Raw genomic sequence first — 21,916 nt, forward strand, 5'->3', positions numbered from 1 at the left:
GTATGTTTTTAATTTGTCGTTGCTCTCTTTTTCAAGTATGTTAACTCTTTCCTACATCTGCTTGCTTTAATAGTCACATAGGTGAACATTCTTAGAAAAAAAGTATCTACATTCTCTTAGTCTTCTTTCACACATTTTATTTTATATCATTTTTATATCTTCATGTTTATCCTTTTGCTATTCACTATGTTTATCATTGCTTTCACAAATAGGTTGGGTTTTTTTTTTATCTGTATGTACACTGGCTTAAGTGGTTTCCTTTTCCATTGTGATTTCCTCCTACCTATATCTATTTACTTCTTTACTATTTAGAGAAGGTGTTTCAATATTTTTTTTAGGATAGGTTTAGTATTGCTGTATTCTTTTAGTTTTTGCTTGTCTGAGAAATTTTTTTATCTCTACTCCTATTCTAAATGGCTATCTTACTGGTTAGAGTATTCTAGGTTGCAGAGTTTTCCCTTTTGAGACTTTGAATATATTTTGCCACTTCTTTCTGGGCTGTAACATTTCTGTAGAGAAATCAGCTGATAGTCTTATGGGAGTTCCCTTGTCATTAACTCTTTGTTTTCTCTTGCCGCCTTAAGAATCATCTCTTTAACTTTTGCCATTTTTAAAATAATATGTCTTGGTGTAGGTCTGTTTGGGTTCATCTTGTTTGGAACCCTGTATGTTTCCTGTATCTGGGTATCTGTTTCCACCTTTAAGTTTGGGAAGTTTTTAGCCATAGTTTCTTCAAATAAATTTTCAATCCTCTTTTCTCTTTCTTCTCCTTTTGGAATCCCTGTTATGTGTAGATTGGCATACTTTATTGTTCCATAGGTCTTATATTGCTTTTTTTTTTTTTTTTTTTTAGCTGTTGGCTGTTTCGACCAGATTGTTTCCATTATTCTTTCTTCTTGATCACTTATTCTCTCAGCATTATTCATTCTTGTTATGCATTGCCTGTAGTTTAGCCTTTGTCTCGGCAAATGAATTTTCTAATTTTTCTTGACTCTTCCTTAGAGTTTTTAGTTCCTTTTTACAATAGTTTGCATTTCTGTTGGTTCACTTCAGTTCAGTCACTCAGTCATGTCCGACTCTTTGTGACCCCATGGACTATAGCATGACAGGCTTCCCTGTCTATCACCAACTCCCGAAGTTTACTCAAACTCATGTCCATTGAGTCAATGATGCCATCCAACCATCTCATCCTCTGTCGTCCTTCTCTTCCTGCCTTCAATCTTCCCAGCCTCAGGGTCTTTTCCAGTGAGTCAGTTCTTCACATCAGGTGGCCAAAGGATTGAAGTTTCAGCGTCAGCATCAGTCCTTCCAATGAATATTCAGGACTGATTTCCTTTAGGATGGTCTGGTCAGATCTCCTTGCTGTCCAAAGGACTCTCAGGAGTCTTCTCCAACACCACAGTTCAAAAGCATCAATTCTTTGGCACTCAGGTTTCTTTGTAGTCCAGCTTTCACATCCAGTACATGACCACTGGAAAAACCATAGCCTTGGCTAGACGGACCTTTGTTGGCAAAGTAATATTTCTTCTTTTTAACATGCTGTTTAGGTTGGGCATAGTTTTCCTTCCAAGCAGCAAGCATCTTTTAATTTCATGGCTGCAGTCACCATTTGCAGTGATTTTGGAGCCCCCCAAAATAAAGTCTGTCACTGTTTCCATTGTTTCCCCATCTGTTTGCCATGAAGTGGTGGGACCGGATTCCACGATTTTAGTTTTTTGCGTGTTGAGTTTTAAGCCAACTTTTTCGCTCTCCTCTCTTGCAGGGCTATTAATATGTGGTAGCGTCCTTGCATAGCTTGTATGGGTTTAATTTTTTTTGGTGTGAGGGCTGCTTTTGGTTTGGATGCTTATCATATCTTTCCTTAGTGTGTACTGGATATTGGTGGGCAGTGTGCAGGTGTGCTGCCCACACATGCTCCCAGGAAGTGGGGGCCACGACCAGCCACCTCTCACAGGATCCTGAGCAACAGCAGCCCATGCCCATCTCTGGAGTCCAAGGTGATAGTGGTAGCTCATGCCCATCTCTGAAACCTGTGTAGGCAGTGCTCTGCTGCCTAAGAGCATGAACTCAGAGAAGGAAGTTTTTTTTGATGGTCCTGCCACCAACAATGGTGCCTGGCCTCTCTATCAGCCCCAGGCTTCTTCCCATACTCGCTCTGTTGTGGTGCACCACACCGTACCCACCTCAGGTCGTCTCTACACGGCCAGCCCTGGTCCTCTCCTGCGATCTAACCTCCAAAGCCCAAGCCTCGCTCCACCTGCCCCAGCAGATGAGTGTCTCAGGCTGGGATCTGCCAGGTGGCACCTACTGTCTGAAGGTGTCTTTCCACTTTGCCCTTGCAAGCCAGTTGCTGCACCCACCCTGAGGCTCCAAAGCTACCCCTTTGTCCCCGTTGATCTCACCACCAAAGAGGGAACTTCACAATGTGCAGAAACCTTTACTCTTTCACAGCTTGCTCCCAGGGACTCAGGTTCCATCCCAGTTCCTCTCGCTCTCTCTTTTTCCTTTCTTCTTTTGTCCTACTTAGTTACATGAAGATTTTCTTGCCCTTTAGAAAGTCTGAAGTCTTCCAATGTTCAGTAGATGTTCTATGTAAATAATTCTGCATGTAGATGTATTTTTGATGTATTTATCAGAGAAGGTGGTCCCCGTGTCCTACTCCTCTGCCTTCTTGATCAGATCCTTGGGATGGTTTCTGTTAGACTCTCTACCTTGGAGAACTCTGGGCTTTGTCCTCAACACCCCTCTCTCGGGATCATAAAAATAAATACACCAGGTTACCTGGTTGGCCAAATGCCCTCAGAATGAAAGGCAATTTCATTTTTCCACTGATGGTTTCCCATCTGCACTGGTATTTTGGCCAGAATTCCTTACTTTCATGCTAACCTATAAATACATTTATAAAGATATTTTACTAATTTTTTTTAGTAGTTTTTCAGTAAGAGAATCAGAAAATACTTTGTTAGTTATACTCTTGGAAATGAAAGTTTAAAATACCTTGTTGAACATCCTAAAATCTTATTGTTTGGAGTGTTCTGATTACAGTATAATCTAGATAATATATACAATACTTACATTGTCATTTTGCCATTGGATACCAATAAGTTATCTTTATGCCACATGCTGCTGATTGCCAGTGAAGAAGATGGATGAATAGGTAGGAGGTGTGGTGCAGTAGTGCTTCTAAAAGCAAAAAATAAATACCCTTCTTTCGGATGAATTTTCTTTTGTTCAGTGTTCCTTTATAGTCATGTGATACAGTTTCTTCTGAATTCAGAGTGGTGGAGTATAAGATGAGGAAGCCATGGGCCACCTCTATGCATTTCCAATTGATACCTGGAAATACATACACAGTAGTTGGTTTTCATTTGTACATTTTCCAAGTAGAGTTTCAAGGTTGAACTCTTTATGCTTTCATATATCAACCCAGTTTGAATTGTAGTGAGCACATGTGATTAGAGAATAGCATAATGATTAAAGGATAAATAACTCCAGATATGTGAATCCTCAGGCAGTGTTTGGGAGTTAATATCAGTGTGTTTTAATTTTATTTTAGCAGTTTAAATGATTTCAGATGTTGAAAGAAGTAACTTATTTGTGGTCAGTTATTTATTACCACTAATAAAATGCCAGGCTTTCCTTCTTTGGAGGGGCTATAATGTTAAAAGGAATAAAAATTATAATAATAGTCATATGTGGAAACCTTTGGTGCAAGGGAATTTTAGAAGTTTAATTTTAATTTCTAAAATTACGTATTTTGAATATAAAGATTTCTAATTTTTAAATAGGTTCAGGACTTCTGGAAATCTTGTAATCACTCGTGAGATTGATGTGGCAAAAAATCAGTCCTTTTGGTTCATCAACAAAAGATCTACATCCCAAAAAATAGTAGAAGAGCAAGTTGCAGCCTTAAATATTCAAGTGGGCAATCTTTGCCAGTTTCTACCTCAGGTATGAGAGAATTAAATACTTTTTGAGAGCTATTGTTACTATTTAAAATGAGCATAGTGATCTTAATACTTAACAGTTCTTTGTATTGTAAAAGGTAGCATCTCATCTCTTATAGTAAAATCTTACTACTTTTTAGTAATTTGGAAATACTCAGTTAATAAATCTATCGAAGTATTATAAAGGAAATAAAGGTATTATTTATCAGTACACAAAGTAGCTTGAATAGTTCTGTGCTCCAATTTATAGGCTCTTAAAATTGTGTTAATAAACAACTTCTTAATCAGTGTATTTGTATAAAATACTTTATATACCAAGACTCTTAAATCTATGCCTCTAGAAACATTTTCTATTTTTAGATCTGTTCAAAAAAAATAAAACATCTTGATATTCCGTGTTGAATATTAAAGTCAAATATCTTTTAGACTTGCCTTTGGATGTTATTCTAGTGACTGAATTAGTTTTTTTCTTCAGAAACAGTGGTGGTTTGATTACTGTGTCCAAGTTAAGTAAAAGTTAAAATTTGAGAGCATTTATCAGCTGATTTGAGGCTGCCTTCATCTGATAATTTCATTCCGATTGACATGTGGTAATGATCATTTCAATCCAGGGCAGTATTTTTTATTTCCAAACTGTGTTAAATGTATATAAAAGTTTCAACCTGGAAATACTGACATTGAAATTTTTTTAAAGTTCTCAAAAAGATGGTAGTTTATACCCTAAGTTTATTATTTTAAAGAATAATATATCAAAGGATAGGATTTAAGATTCATATCTCAAAGCTTTTTTTTCTTTTGAATCAGTTTCTTCTTGACATGTATCATTGAGTGAAAAATGTTTTGAAGATTTTTGTAAATGATAATATTAGTTGATATTTAAGTTTTGTCTCTAGGATAAAGTTGGAGAATTTGCTAAACTCAGTAAAATTGAACTCCTTGAAGCTACCGAGAAGTCAATTGGTCCTCCAGAAATGCACAAATACCACTGTGAACTCAAAAATTTCAGGGAGAAAGAAAAACAACTAGAGGTAATTTACAGTCAACTTGTTTTATTGTCTTTCAATGGCCAGTAAATAATAGTTCATTGAGTGAATTCATATATTTGTGATTTTTTTTCAGCAAGGATTTTCAGTAATTAAATTAGGTTACTAAAAAGTATGAATGGCTTTGATATAAAGTTTTGACTATCATGTCATCAAATATATATTATTAATTGAATTTCTAAAGAGCCAATTTATAGTATTACAAAGTACTTTTTTCTCTCAGGAAGTTTCGATGTTATTCTTTTATTCATTCAGTGTTTACTAAACACCTGTGATATGTCAGGTGCTGTATAAGGTTTTGGGTAATACAGCATATATATAGCACTCTGTTGAGCCTGTTCTTATATTGTATTCAGTTGTGAGGATAGACTTTGTAAAAAAAAAAACTGTACATTTAGTTGCAGTGTTTGATTTTTATTTTCACCTTTAATAAATAAATGTCCTTTTATAGTATATCACATTAAAAGATGTTTATTTAATGAATCATTTTCCATAATTCAACAGCTAAAATTAATTCAGTACATTTTTGTAATGAGAAATCTAGTAAATAAATGCTTTCTTTTAAACTGTAACTGGCACTTCCCAGGGGGCTCATTAGTAAGGAATCTGCCTGCAGTGCAGGAGGTGCAGGTTTGATCCCTGGGTTGGAAAGAGCCCCTGGAGGAGGGCAGGGTAACCCACCCCCGTGTTCTTCCCTAAAAAATCCTGTGGACAGAGGAGACTGCTGGGCCGCAGTCCATGGGATTGCAGAGAGTTGTACACAGCTGAAGTGACTAAGCACACACAAACTGTAACTACCTGGACTTGATAATGTGATTTGTTCTGATCTAATGCTCTTGTTATTGTTATACTTATTCAGAGTGAATGACCAAAGAAGTTGTAATTATTTTAATCCTACTTTAGATACCCCTGTCAGTCCTTTTATTTTTCCCCACATCAAATCATCTAATACTCCCCTCTGAAACACTGTAACTACTTACCAACTTCTGAAAGAAAACAAGCACATATTCTTCTAGATTCTGAGTACATTTTATGTGTTTGTTAATTCACAAGATAAAGGCTAGATTTTAGCTTTCCTTTATCTCATTTCTAAGTCCTTCAGTCATGGGTATTCATAACATACTACTAATAATATCACTTTTCTCTATGTCTTGTAACAGCTTTTGAGCTTTCACCTTTGGTAAGTTGAGTAGCTCCTACCAGTGAGATAAATGGGGCAGATATCTCTCTTCTCTAGAGTCAAGAAGAGTCCAAGCTTAGAGATGTGGCAGGGCTTCCTCATGGTCCCATAATTGATAAATAGTAGAGCCTAGACCAGAACTCAGGTGTGCACTTTAGTTTTACACAGTTCTTAAGAACTCCTATTGTGAAATTTTGCTAGCACTATACATTTTTCATTATAAAAAGATTTGACCTTTTGTCTTTCTTTGATTAAGCTAATTGTTAAATGAATATTTATTTTAGACCTCATGCAAAGAGAAAACTGAATATCTAGAGAAAATGATTCAGAGGAATGAAAGATATAAACAAGATGTGGACAGGTTCTATGAACGTAAGCGACATTTAGATTTGATTGAGATGCTTGAAGCAAAAAGGCCGTGGGTGGTAAGTCTGAGTTACTAAAGTAAATAGTGATTCTTTAAGTATCAGGAAAATTATAAAGGAGACACTAAATACTTAAATTAGGTGCTGTTGTTCATTTTTGCTTTGTATATCGTGCATAGTAATATTTATCTGTCTCTGTGTTATTTTGTAACTGTGCTATGTTATTGTTATTGCATAACAGGTAACAGTTGATTTTAGTCTTTGTCCTTAATTCTTCCAGAATTGAGTCAACAGATAGTTTTGTTTTATAAAATATTAATGAGCTAAAAATATGTACATATGTAAAAATGAAATGTCCTCAGGTCACTGAAAATTTACTTGGAGTGTGCTACTGATATCAGCTTCAGCTACAGACAGAGCTGAAGGATATTAACTGTAATCTTCTATTCATTATGGTTCATAAGTTTACTGAGTTTACTGTTTCAATCACTGTAATGTATATGATTTGGAACCACAGTTTGGGTCAAAAATTCATTTCCCTCAATACATTATTTTTCAGTGGGTGGAACAAAAATAAGAAAGTTTAATAATATTTTTAATGTCAGGATGGAAATAATTATTAGATTGGAAAAATGTATGGCTGTATTTGTGACCTTATTCAGCCTGTCCCACCTGTTTCACCATATCCTTTTCCGTAATTCCATTTTTCTTAAACTTTTTCTTTCTTTTTCAGCTCAATTTCATAATGTTTTTACTATGTTTATTATTATTCTGACACCTGTTTTATCTTTGTACTTTGAAGCCTTTTGATTTCTCCCTTTAAAGATTGAGTTTAATGATTTTTCAGTGTTTCCTTTTTTGATTTCCTATAATGTTTATTGTTGTTCAGTTGCTTAGTTGTGTTTGACTGTGGTCCCATGGACTGCAGCATGCCAGGCTTCCCTGTCCATGACTGTCTCCCAGAGTTTGCTCAAACTCATCTCCGTTGAATCAGTAATGCCATTCAACCATCTCATCCTCTGTTGTCCCCTTCTACTGTCTTTAATCTTTCACAGCATCCAGGTCTTTTCCAGTGAGTTGACTCTTTGCCTCAGCTGGCCAGAGTATTGAAGATTTCAGCATTAGTCCTTCCAATGAAAATTCAGGGTTGATCTCCTTGAGGATTGACTGGTTTGATCTCCTTGCTGTCTCAGGGACTCTCAAGAGTCTTCTCCAGCACCACAGTTTGAAAGCATCAGTTCTTTGGCACATAGACTTCTTCAAGTCCAACTCTCACATCCGTATGCCTAGTGGAAAAACCATAGCTATGAATTTATGAACCTTTGTTGGCAAAGTGATGTGTCTGCTTTTTAATACGCTTTCTAGGTTTGTCATAGGAGCAAGCATCTTTTAATTTCGTGGCTTCAGTCACTGTCCACAGTGATTTTGGAGCCCAAGAAAATAAACTCTGTCACTGTTTCCATTTTGACACCATCTATTTGCCATGAAGACCAGATGCCATGATCTTAGTTTTCTGAATGGTGAGTTTTAAGACAGCTTTATCACTTTCCTCTTTTACCTTCATCAAGGGGCTTTTTAGTTCCTCTTCGCTTTCTGCCATAAGGGTGGTGTCACCTTTGTATCTGAGGTTATTGATATTTCTCCTGGCAATCTTGATTCTAGCTTGTGCTTCATCCAGCCCAACATTTCACATGATGTACTCTGCATATAAGTTAAATAAGCAAGGGGACAATATACAGCTTTGATGTACTCCTTTCCCAATTTGGAACCAGTCTGTTGTCCATGTCCAGTTCTAACTGTTGCTTCTTGACCTGCATACAGATTTCTCAGTGGTCTGGTATTCCCTTCTCTTTTAGAGTTTTCCAGTTTGTTGTGATCCACAGTCAAAGACTTTAGCATGGTCAATGAAGCAAAAATAGATGTCTTTCTGAAATTCCCTTGCTTTTTCTGTGATCCAGCAGATGTTGGCAATTTGATGTTGGTTCTTCTGCCTTTTCTAAATCCAGCTTGTACATCTGGAAGTTCTCAGTTCACATATTGTTAAAGCCTAGCTTGGAGGATTTTGATCATTACCTTGCTAGCATGTGAAATGAGTGCAATTGTGCGGTAGTTTGAACATTCTTTGGCATTGTCCTTCTTAGGGATTGGAATGAAAACTGAGCTTTTCCAGTCTTGTGGCCACTGCTGAGTTTTCCAAATTTGCTGGCATATTGAGTGCAGCACTTTAACTGCATCATCTTTTAGGATTTGAAATAGCTCAATGAAATTGCATCACCTCCACTAGCTTTGTTCCTAGTAATGCTTCCTAAGGCCCATTTGACTTCACACTCCCAAGATGTCTGGCCCTAGGTGAGTGATCACATTGTCTTGGTTGTCTGGGTCATTAAGACCTTTTGTATAGTTTTGTGTATTCTTGCTACCTCTTCGTAATATTTCTACTTCTGTTAGGTCCATACTTTTTCTGCCCTTTTATTGTGCCCATCTTTGCATGAAATGTTCACTTGGTATCTCTAATTTTCTTGACGAAATCTCTAGTTTTTCCCATTTTGTTGTTTTCCTCTATTTCTTTGCATTGTTCACTTTGGAAAGCTTTCTTAACCTCTTCTTGCTATTCTTTGGAACTCTGCATTCAAATGGGTATATCTTTTCTTTTCTCCTTTGCCTTTTACTGCTCTTGTTTTCTCAGTTATTTATAATGTTTATTTGTATTTTTTTTTTTTTTAGCTTTCTTCATCCCATTCGTTCTTACTATATGCTTTCTTAGCACTTTATTTTTTTTTTTTTTAGCAAATATTTATTTATTCCTATGATGTGACAATCATTTTCACCTGGATGATTTGTTTTGTTTTTCTGTTGAACCATTTTCCTTTTTGGTTTTTAAAAATTTTTCATAAGTGAGTTTCTTTTGGTTCTTTACAAGTTTTTGAATCCCTTCATTATTGAGAGATTAGAGGAGATCCTCCCTTTAGTAGTCATTAGGATATATGTCTCAGAAACAGGAAGGGATGGAAGACAGAATCTGGCCTAATGATTTAAGTCTGCAGTGAGTATCACTGAGTTCATCATCATTTGATATTTACTATTTCTGAAGTTGTTTCAGGGGGTAAATTTTTTTTATTAGTAGACCGCCTAAAGGGATTAAAAATTGTCTTTTTCATAGATTTGGTTTCTGCCTATAGCTTGATTTTAGTATATGTGTTACTTTAAGCAAAGAGTATATTAACTTTTCTTTCTTGAATTCATTGTAAGGAATATGAAAATGTTCGTCAGGAATATGAAGAAGTAAAACTAGCTCGGGACCAAGCAAAGGAAGAGGTCAGAAAACTTAAAGAAAGTCAGATTCCTATAACAGAACGCATTGAAGAAATGGAAAGGCAGCGTCACAGTTTGGAGGCTCGAATCAAAGAGAAGGTTATATTTCTGGCTCAATTTTGGATTTCTTGTCATTTATTTTAGCAAATATAAAAAATATTTTGTAGGTTTTGTAATGTTTGTGGATTTACTTGTAACTTTAGTTCTTTAAGTTCTTTTATTAGGAATTCTACTACCACAGGTCTTTCAAGATCCTAATCATCACTTGCTACTTTATAGGAACTTGCTACTCTATAGAAATTTCAAGATATAAAAAGAGAGAAATGAAATGTGATTGTTCTAATTACAGGAGGATTCAGAGCAATATTCCTAGAAACATTGATCTCCTTTTGTGAATTTCTCATACATGTTATATAATTACATCCCCTTTTGTAGGAACATAATGTAAAAAACCTCATGTTTTTTAGAATAAATAATATAATGGAATATTCTCTATATACCTTGAAAACGTAACTAAAAATTTTGCAATCATAGCTTTTAACCTTTAGGGAAGATTTTGGAATCACATAATTGTTTTGAGAGTGTTTTAAACTATGGACCCTGCTATTCTGTATTACTGCTTTTAGGATAAAATAACAGGAAATAAATGTGAAGAAATGTAGAAACATATGTATGCATATAGCTGCAACTACTTTTAATATCTATAGGAATAACCTTTCATAAATTTTCAAGTAATTGTATTTTGGGTGATAATGAATTTACTTTGAAAGAAATCATAGAAGAGCATTGTGGGTAAACTTACAGAGCAATTTTATATTTGGATGAACAGGGTCACAGAATTGCCTTGCCTTTTTTTTTTTTTTAACTAACTTCCCTTCTTTTGATTCAATTTTGCAGGCATTAGCTATTAAGGAGACATCTCAGAAGTGCAAACATAAACAAGATGTTATAGAAAGAAAAGATAAACAAGTAAGATCTTGCATTGAATTTGAAATTTTTATGTTAATTTACCCTAACTTTTGTGTTCAGGTGTGGGTTATGAGAGCGTTTCTTGTTTTTGAATTGCCTGCGATCTTCCTCGTTCTCTTTCTTGTCTTAATCTGTGAGGAGGCCTAAAATTTGGAAGTATACCAGTTGCACAGAGGATAATTGGGGGGGAATGGCTCAAAACTACTCTATAGATACGCATTTAATAGGGTGATAGTAAAATGGGATTTAGTTGTCTTCATAGCAGCAATTAAATTGCAAAGGATTGATTCTGTTGTTTAGTGTTGGATATTTCAGAGCTGATTATAAATTCATTGTGCATGGATGGAGCTTGATAGCAAAATTATTTTAGGATAATTGTGCAAGGAATTGGGCTTTTTAGCTGCTGTGGCTCTGGTGGGTCAGAGAGATCCCCAAATAGTTTTGGGGGTCTGTTCTCCAGGACCATTCAGAAACTAAAGCTTGAATTACCTTTCTTAGCGAGGGATGCACATCTTGAAGCATTTCTGGTGTTTAAAGCTTTATGTTAAATCTGTTCATTTTCAACCTCATCCCTTTTCCTATATCTTTATCTTCAAATTCCGATCCTCTCTCATTTAACTTCTCCAGAGGATAAACCTTAAATTTTCTTGACCGAAGCTTGCTTGATAGCAGTAGTGCTCAAGGTGTGTGCATAGAGGGGGTGTGGATGCATTGTAGTAGAAAGGTAGGGCGGTATGCATGTGCAATTGCTCAATTGTGTCCAACTCTTTGCAACGCCATGGACTGTAGTCTTCTGGGCTCTTCTGTCCATGGAATTTTCCAGGCAAGAAGACTGGAATGGGTTGCGATTTCCTTCTCCAGGGGATCTTCCCGACCCAGGGATTGGACCCACGTCTCCTCTGTCTCCTGTCCTGGGAAGCAGATTCTTTACCACTGTGCCACCTGGGAAGCCAGGTGGGGTAGGTAGGAATCATTCTCTTCTATGTGATGTCTCTCTTTCTCTCTTTTTTTTTTTACATTTTGGAAGGCTCAGCAATCATTTCCTTTCTGTAACTCCCTCTGAAGCTTGCACAGGGCAATAACTATTATATCTAAATACCTGGTGGAGAAATAGTGTCTCAACAAAATTAAATGACTTTAGAGAACTCAGAAGTGGCTCCGAGTGCCACACTTTATTTTCCACAGTATAAAATAAAAATTTCCACAAAAGTATTACTTAATATATGAGGTCTTTATACTTGACATTTCCTAGTTGTAAGATTCTTCTATGATTTTTTTTTTTTTTAGGAAGAGTCAGTTCTTGTTTCTTTCTCTTTCATTCACTCCTTATACTGTGGTTCCTATAGTAGGCTGCTAAATTGTCCTTCTGCTGCTTTTACTCTTCTGAATATTTATTGAACTCTCCAGTTGTTACTCTATTCCTTTTGTCCTTGTGGGACCAAGCCCTTTTAGCTCCATTTGTTTTATTTATTTAGAGTTTAGAAGGGAAAAGGCATAAAGACTCATCTTTAAAACCCCAAACAGAACTGCTAGGTTGATAGGTTGTCTAACATTTAGCTGGATTTTAAAAAGACAGAAGAACCAGAGATCAAATTGCCAGTATTCCTTGGATCATAGCAAAGAAAGAGAATTCCAGAAAAAGATCTGCTTCTGCTTCATTGACTGTGCCTAAAGCCTTTGACTGTGTGGATCACAACAAACTGGAAAATTCTGAAAGAGATGGGAGTACCAGGCCACCTTACCTGCCTCCTGAGCAATCTATGCAGGTCAAGAAGCAACAGTTAGAACCGGACAAGGAACGCCAGACTGGTTCCAACTTGGGAAAGGAGTAGGTCAAGGCTGTATATTGTTACCCTGCTTATTTAACTTATATGCAGAGTACATAATGAAAAATGCCTGACTGGATGAAGCACAGGAGTTAAGATTGCTGGGGGAAATATCAGTAACCTCAGATATGCAGGTGATACCACCCTTAGGGCAGAAAGTGAAGAAGTAAAGAGCCTCTTGATGAAAGTGAAAGAGGAGAGTGAAAAAGGTGGCTTAAAACTCAACATTCAAAAAAGCTAAGATCATGGCATCCAGTCCCATCCCTTCATGGCAAATAGATGGGGAAAAATGGAAACAGTGAGACTTTATTATTTTGGGCTCCAAAATCACTGCCGATGTTGACTGCAGCCATGAGATTAAAAGACGCTTGCTCCTTGGAAGAAAAACTATGACCAACATAGACAACATATTAAAAAGCAGAGACATTACTTTGCCAATAAAGGTCCTTCTAGTCAAAGCTATGGTTTTTCCAGTAGTCATATATGGATGTGAGATTTGGGCCATAATAAGGCTGATTGTTGAAGAATTGATGCTTTCTAACTGTCGTGTTGAAGACTCTTGAGCATACCTGGGACATCAAGGAGATCAAACTAGTCAATCCTAAAGGAAATCAATTCTGAATGTTCATTGGAAGAACTGATGCTGAAGCTGAAGCTCCAGTACTTTGGCTACCTAATGGGAAGAGCCAACTCATTGGAAAAGACCCTGATGCTGGGAAAGATTGAAGGCAAAAGGAGAAGGGTTCAGCAGAGGACAAGATGGTTGGATGGCATCACTGACTTAATGGACATGCGTTTGAGCAAGCTCCAAGAGATGGTGAAGGACAGGGAATCCTGGCGTGCTGCAGTCTGTGGGGTTGCAAAGAGTTGGACCTAACTGAGCAACTAAACAGCTTGCATTCTGACATAAATCTCAGTATTTTAATACATTGGTGGATTCAAATAGAAAATCTTGTCTTTACCATTTTTTGTACCATCTAATAAGATTGACCTAAAATTTTATTTTGTTCCATCCTTAACTGGTTTATTTCAGTGTTAAGCCAACATTTAAGTAGTTTAGTTCTCCCAGAACCAGTGTTTTCTTTTTTTTTCCCCTGTGTCATAATTAACAGTTTATCACTTCTGTAAGTTCTTGAAGTTTCAGCTTTTCTTAATTTTTAATATAATACATTATAGCATATAAATTTTTTCTGATTATCATTTGGTTACATCTTACATGTGTGGTATGTGCTTGTATTGTTTTGGTTCAAGATTTTATAATTCTCATTCACAGGTTTTCATCTATATTTATATAGGAGTTCTTACTATTTCAGTTTACTTGGACATGGAATTTTTAATCTTTATAAAAAAAGTTAAGTTATATTGCTTTATGGTTAATAGATGTGACCTTTATGACTTTATATTAAAATTTTTTGAAACCTTTTTGGACTTTTACTGTAATTATATTATGCAAACGTTCTACTCTTTTTTTTTTTTTCCTAGCCTGATTTATCCAGGTACTTTAAAGTGCCAGTTCCTGTTTCTTTGAATATAGACTTTTCTGTTTTTCTTGTAATTGTGTTTTTGCTTTCTAGATATTAAGGCTTTATTGTTTGTTCTTTATTTTATCTGCTATAACTAACATACACTGGGTTTTGCTTTGTAATTTTTAAAATTCAGTATGAGACACTTTCTCATACAGTAAAGAAGTTTAACCAGTTCACATTTACCACTGCCTTCCACTTACCCTTAAAAAGTTTAAATAACATATGTTTCTTAGTAGAAAAAGTTAATTAGTATTTTTCCTCTTCTATATTTGAGAAAGATCAGAATCTTAGCAAACTTTTATTTCCTCTTCTTCCACTCTGTGCCAGTGTCGTTAGAAATTTTACTTCTCTGTTATTTAAGGTATTATGTTCTACTGTCTGTGTTTATTTAGACTTAAAATATTTTATTGGCTTATTTGATCATGTTACTGCTTACGTCACATTTTTTGTGATTCCTTTGTTTGAAGAGAGAGGAATTTAGGTTGTTTTTTCATACTGTCTCTCTTTTGTAGGTGTCTTAGAGAGGTTCTTTGGGTGATAAATTTTCTGAGTCCTTGTATGTTAGGAAATATCTTTTTTGCAGTCACTAAGGAATATTAAAATGGCTGGATGTTGAATTCTAAATTATAAATTGTTTTTCCTTAGGACTTTGGCAGTCTGTCTCAGTGTTTTCCTGGGTCTAATATAGTTGACCCTCCACGTCTGTGGATTCTGTATTTGTGGATTCAACCAAAGATGGAGCAAAAATATTTGGAAAAAAATATTTCCAGAAAGTTCCAAAAAGCAAAACGTGAATTTGTTGTATACTAGAAACTATTCATAGTATTTACGTTGTAGTATAGATATTTTTTTTCTTGAGTTTTTTTTTTTTTTAACATTTAATTTTATCCATGTTTGCTTTGGGATAGGGAATAGATCATTTAGTAAAAGTGTAAAGTAAAACCAAAGTGTATCTTGTGTACAACATTTAAATTACAATAATGATGTACTTTTGCACCCCATAATAACAATGTGTGTAGGTTTTATGCAAATACTGTGCCATTTTATATAAGGGACTTAAGCATCTGTAGATGTTGATAGCTGTAGCAGGTCGGCGGGGGGGGGGGGGGTGGTGAGGTGCTGGAACAAATCCCCCAAGGATGTCAGGAGACAAATGTATTGTTCCTAGAAGCAGCAGATATGAGAGGTAGACAGAGACCATATTAGGTAGACCCTTGAAGAAAAAAGGCAAATTGAACTTGATTGTAAATGGACTATACAGTCTTTCTTACAGTGAGAAACTGTAAGAAAGCTTTGGTTTGAAAGTTTTTATGCTATAGAGAAACAGTATATCATAAATCTTAAAATATTTTGGACTGCCTTATGGAAGATGGACTATATAGTTCATTTTTGCCCCACACATGGGAGTTTCATTTAGGAGGCCATTGCAGTAGTCTAGGCAAGAGATAATAGTGATTTCATCTAAGGTGGTAGCAGTTGATAAATTTAGAAAATTGAACCAACAGTATTTGCTCAGGAAGTGGATATAAGAATACATTGTGAAAGAATCAAGGATCAGATCTAACCTTTTGACCTTACAAGTTGATAGTGGTGCCTTTTACTGAAATGAAATTTGCTAGGAGAGGGAAATGGAGAAGGAAATGGCAACCCACTCCAGTATTCTTGCCTGGAGAGTTCCATGGACAGAGGAGCCCGGGAGGCTACATAGTCCATGGGGTCGCAAAGAGTTGGACATGCCTTAGTGACTAAACCACCACCAGGAGAGGAAAAATAAAGAATTCTATTTGACTGTGTAGAAGAGTTACATCTTTTTACTTTATACCTGTTTCTATCTTCAAATCTAAAATGTGTTTCTTAAAAACAGTATTTAGTTGGTCTTGATGGTTTTTTAATCCATTCTGCCTACATCTGCCTTTTAATTGGAGTGTTTAAACCATTTGCATTTGATGTAATTGCTGTTAAGTCATTTTGTGATTTGTTGTCATATGTCTTAGGACTTTGTTGCTCCTCTCTTTCTCCAATATTTCCTTCTGTGTTGTTTTTTAATGTACCATTTTAATTCCTGTCTCTTTTTTTTTCTGTATTTTTTTGAACTATTTTCTTAATGGCTGCCTTTAGAAATATAAATAACATCTTAATTTACAATAGTCTAGTTCATATAAATATGTACTTGAGTAGTATAGAAAACTTTCCTCCTATATAGCTCTATTCCCTTCTCCTTCCTTTGTGCTGTTATTGTCATACCAGTTACATTTTTAAGCATTATAAGCCTATCAAAATAGTTTTGTAATTATTTATGAAGTTTCATTTTTGTGGCAATAATTGATTCTTTGACACCAACTCTGTTCTATACAATTCAACTCAGAAAGTTCTGATACTATTTAGAATTTAAGTAGATTCTACAAATTTATGGCTCAGTCCCACAAGACAGCCCTGGCTTCATGCCAGTCTCAAGTCCCTTGACCTGTTTTCCTACTCTTCTCTCTGACTTGGGTACAAATTCAGAGGTTCCCACAACTACCCCTGCCTTCAGGTTCAGTATGTACTACAATGACTCACAGAACTCAGGAAAACATTATACTTAACAAATATGGGTTTACTATAAAGGTTACAACTCAGGAACAGCCAAATGAAAGAGGTGCATAGAACAAGGTAGGGTGGTGCAAAGTTTCTATTCCCTTTCTGGGTGCATCACCTTCCCAGCATATGGACACGCTTACTAACCCAGAAGCTCAATAGCCATGTTGTTCAAGAGATTTTATTGACGTTTCATTATGATTGATTAAATTATTGGCTATTGGTGATTGAGGTCAACCTCCAGCCTCTTTCACCTCCTGGAGGGCATGGAGTTGGGCTGAAACTTGCAATCCAACTTTTAATCATGTGGTTGTTTCTTGGGGCAATCAGTCTCTATCCTGAAGCTGTATAGAGTCCCTGACAAGTTATCTTTTCACTGTTTGGATCACAATAAACTGGAAAGTTCTTAAAGAGATGGAAATAATGGATCACCTTACCTGCCTCCTGAGAAACCTGAGCACAGGTCAAGAAGCAACAGTTGGAACTGCAAATGGAACAATGATCACTGTGAACAAAGCTAGTGGAGGTGATGGAATTCCAGCTGAGCTGTTTAAAATCCTAAAAGATGATGCTATGAAAGTGCTGCATTCAATATGCCAGCAAATTTGAAAAACTCAGCACTGGCCACAGGACTGGAAAAGGTCAGGTTTCATTCCAATCCCAAAGAAAGGTGATGCCAAAGAATGTTCAAACTACCATACAGTTGCACTCATTTCACATGCTAGCAAAGTAATGCTCTAAATTCTGCAAGCTAGCCTTCAACATTACATGAACCGAGAACTTCCAGATGTTCACACTGGATTTAGAAAAGCCATAGGAACCAGAGATCAAATTGCCAATATCCATTGGATTATCAAAAAAGCAGGAGAATTCCAGAAAAACATCTACTTCTGCTTCATTGACTATGCTAAAGCCTTTGACTGTATGGATCACAACAAACTGGAAAATTCTTGAAGAGAGGGGAATACCATACCACCTTACCTACCTCCTGAGAAATCTGTATGCAGGTCAAGAAGCAACAGTTAGAACCCGACATGGACAATGGACTGGTTCCAAATTGGGAGAGTGCGTCAAGGCTGTATATTGTCACCCTGCTTATTTAGCTTACGTGTAGAGTAATTCCAGAGTTGTGAAAGAGTTAATTTTTTGACAGTTTTTGCTAACATTTTCATTAATTTTCTGGAGGAAAGGATTTTCAGAGTTCCTTACTTTGTCATCCTATTGACATCCAAATCTTTTCTGAATCTACAGAAGAACATTGCTAGGATTTTAATAGGACTTGCATTAAACATATGTATCAGTTTGGGGGAAAATAGAAAGTAACATGTTGAATCTTCTAATCTATGAACACAGCGTGTTGCCATTGATTTAGACCTTTGATTTTTTCCCATCAGCACGACATAGTTTTTAGCATATAAGTTCTCTGCATTTTGTTAGATTACACCTAAGTTTTTCCTTTGATTTTTCTTTTTTCTCTTTTTTTGAAATAATTTACTTGGAATTTTTTCAGAGCCTAGCATGTCATCTACAAATGGAGACAACTTTATTTCTTCTTTTCTGATTTTTATGCTTTTTATTTCCTTTCTTGCCTTACTGCACTGGCTAGAAATTCCAGCACTGTGTTGACTAAAGATGGTAAGAGTGGACATCCTTGCCTTATTCCTGGTCTTAGGAGGAAAGGATTCATTTTTTCACTGTGGAGTATAACATTAGCTGTAGATTTTTTGTAGATCGGGAAGTTCTCTATTTCTGTGTTTCTGAGAATAACATAAGTGAGTGTTGGATTTTGTCAGATGCTTTTTCTGCATATCTATTGATATGATCATGCACATGTGCAATTTTAGCTTGTAAAAATGAATTTCATTGATTTTTGAATATCAGATCAACCTTATATTTCTGAAGTAAACCCTGTTTGGTTATGGTGTATAAATTTATAATTCCTTTTACACACTGTTGAATTCTGTTAGCTAACATTTAAAGGATTTTTCTGTCTATATTCATGAGGGACATACTCTGGTTTTCTTTTCATGCTTGTCTGCTTTTGATATCAGGATAATAACTAGTTTTTTAGAATGAATTCAGAAGTGTTCTCTCCTCTTCCCAGGTTTGGAAGAGACAGGCACTCTGTCTATCAGATCTAATCCCTTGAATCTATTTGTCATTTCCAGTGTATAATAGTAAGGGATTTGATTTAGGTCATACTTGAATGGTCTAGTGGTTTTCCCTACTTTCTTCCATTTCAGTCTGAATTTGGCAATAAGGAGTTCATGATCTGAGCCACAGTCAGCTCCCAGTCTTGTTTTTGCTGACTGTATAGAGCTTCTGCATCTTTGGCTGCAAAGAATATAATCAATCTGATTTCAATGTTGACCATCTGGTGATGTCCATGTGTAGAGTCTTCTGTTGTGTTGTTGGAAGAGGGTGTTTGCTATGACCAATGCGTTCTCTGGTAAAGTTATAGGGCAGTTCAAATAATCTTTCAGTTGGTTTACTTGTGCTAGTGATTCCCTGCCCCCCCCCCCCCCAAATTGGTCCATTTTATCTAAGTTGTTAAATTTATCTGTTCACAAATGTTCTTACTATTCTTTCGATTTAGGTGGGTTCTGTAGTGATAATTATTTGATCCCTGTTTGATTCCTGATGTTGGTAATTTTTGTCTTTTTTTTTCTTTTGTTGGAGTGTGAGGATGGGTTCAGTCTTGGTAGAGGTATGTTAATTTTATTGTTTTTGGAATGAATAGCTCTTTGTTTCACTGACTTTTCTGTTTTTCTAATTTCGTTGAAGTTTGTTCATATTTTTATTACTTCCTTTCTTCTGCTTGATGTTGTTTTGTTTTGCTCTTTTTCTAGGTTCCTGAGGTTGATGCTCAGATTATTGATTTGAGAATTTTCTCCTTTTCTTGTGTATATGCACTTAATGATATGTTTTTTTATCATCACTGCTGTACTTGTGTCCCACAGATTTTGATACATTGTATTATTATTTTTGCTCAGGTTTTATTTTCTACTTTTCTTGAGATCACAATTTGTTTATCCATTTATCTGTTCACAGATGTTTAGTTTGTTTCTTGTTTGGTGCTAGTACTAAAACTGTCGTGAAGTTCTTAATACAAGATGCGCTTTCATTTCTTTTGGATAATTTCCTATAAGTAAGCTATCATAGATATACATGTAACTTTTGAAGGATTTGTCAAACTGTTTTCCAAAATGATTATCATCAACTTTTTGTTGTTGTAATTGTTTCATTGACTGTGCCTAAAGCCTTTGACTGTGTGGATCACAGCAAATTGGAAAGTTTTTTTTTAATTTTATTTTTTTAATTGAAGAATAATTGCTTTACAGAATTTTGTTGTTTTCTGTCAAACAGCAACAAGAATCAGCCATAGGTATACATATGCCCCCTCCCTCTTACACCACCTCCCATCTCCCTCCCCACCCCACCCCTCTAGGTTGTTACAGAGCCTCTGTTTGAGTTCCTTGAGCCATACAGCGAATTCCCACTGGCTGTCTGTTTTTATATATGGTGTTGTAAGTTTCCATGTTACTGTCTCCACACATCTCACCCTCTCCCTCCTCCTCTCCCTCCATGTCCATAGTCCGTTTTGTATGTCTGTTTCTCCTTTGCTGCCCTATCATCAGTACTGTCTTTCTAGATTCCATATTTCTGACTTTCTTCACTGTGTATGATAGGCTCTAGGTTTGTCCACCTCTTTAGAACTGACTCAAATATGTTCCTTCTTCTGGCTGAGTAATATTCCATCATATATGTACCACAGCTGCTTTATCCATTCATCTTTCAATCAACATCTAGGTTGCTTCCATGTCTAGCTGTTATAAATAGTGCTGCAGTGAACATTGATGTACATGTGTCTTTTTCAGTTTTGGTTTCCTCAGGGTATATGCCTAAGAGTGGGATTGCTGGGTCATATGGTGGTTTTTATTTCTAGTTTTTTTAGGAATCTCCATACCATCTTCCATTGTGGCTGTGTCAGTTTACATTCCAACCAGCAATGCAGGAAGGGATCCTTTTCTCCACACCCTCTGCAGCGTTTAATGTTTGTAGACTGTTTGATGATGGCCATTCTGACTGGTGTGAGGTGGTATCTCATTGTAGTTTTGATTAGCATTTCTCTAATAATGAGTGATATTGAGCATCTTTTCATGTTTTTGTAAGCCATCTGTATGTCTTCTTTGGAGAAATGTCTGTTTAGGTCTTTTTCCTGACTTTTTGGGTGGGTTGTTTATTTTTCTGATGTTCAGCCGCTTGTACATTTTGGAAATTAATTCTTTGTCAGTTGTTTCCTTTGCTATTATTTTCTCCTATTCTGGGGGTTGTCTTTTCAACTTGTTTGTAGTTTCCTTTTCTGTGTAAAAGCTTTTTTTAAGTTTAATTAGGTCCCACTGGTTTATTTTTGGTTTTACTTCCTTTACTCTAGGAGGTGGGTCATAGAGGATCTTGCCTTGATTTATGTCATCCAGTGTTTTGCCTGTGTTTGCCTCCAAGAGTTTTATAGTCTCATGTCTTACATTTAGGTCTTTAACCCTTTTGAGCTTATTTTGTGTATGGCTTTAGGAAGTGTTCTAATTTCCTCTTTTACACATAGCTGTCCAGTTTTCCCAGCACCACTTATTGAAGAGGCTATCTTTGCCCCATTGTGTATTCTTGCTTCCTTTGTCAAAAATAAGACATCCATAGGTGCATGCGTTTATCTCTGAGCTCTCTATCTTGTTCCATTGGTCTGTTTTTTTGTGCCAGTAACATACTGTTTTGATGACTGTAGCTTTTGTAGTATTGTCTGAAATCAGGCAAGTTGATTCCTCCAGCTCCATTCTTCTTTCTCAAGACTGCTTCGGCTATTCAGGGGTCTTTGTGTTTCCATATGAATTATGAAATTTTTTGTTGTAGTTCTGTGAAAAATGCCATTGGTAATTTGATAGGGATCACATTGAATCTGTAGATTGCATTTGGTGGTATACTCATTTTCTCAGTATTGATTCTTCCTACCCAGAAACATGGAATATCTCTTCATCTGTTTATGTTGTCTTTGATTTCTTTCATCAGTGTCTTATAATTTTCCATATACAGTTCTTTTGTCTCCTTAGGTAGGTGTGTTCCTTAGGTAGGTTTATTCCTAGATATTTTGTTCTTTTTGTTGCAGTGGTGAATGGGAT

General features: G+C 36.0%; 1 protein-coding gene across 2 annotated transcripts in view; it reads left to right on the forward strand.

The window, feature by feature from the left end:
* Positions 1 to 21,916, forward strand: part of SMC5 (structural maintenance of chromosomes 5) — a 108,021-nt gene that overhangs the window by 37,180 nt on the left and 48,925 nt on the right. For both annotated transcript variants that reach the window (XM_043891207.1, XM_043891206.1), the window contains exons 4-8: positions 3,789 to 3,951; positions 4,841 to 4,975; positions 6,455 to 6,595; positions 9,785 to 9,946; positions 10,745 to 10,816. In XM_043891207.1, the coding sequence (XP_043747142.1) occupies positions 3,789 to 3,951; positions 4,841 to 4,975; positions 6,455 to 6,595; positions 9,785 to 9,946; positions 10,745 to 10,816 (673 nt within the window). The remainder of the gene's footprint in view (positions 1 to 3,788; positions 3,952 to 4,840; positions 4,976 to 6,454; positions 6,596 to 9,784; positions 9,947 to 10,744; positions 10,817 to 21,916) is intronic.

This window comes from Cervus elaphus, chromosome 29 (assembly GCF_910594005.1).
Source record: "Cervus elaphus chromosome 29, mCerEla1.1, whole genome shotgun sequence".
Classification (NCBI taxonomy): domain Eukaryota; kingdom Metazoa; phylum Chordata; class Mammalia; order Artiodactyla; family Cervidae; genus Cervus; species Cervus elaphus.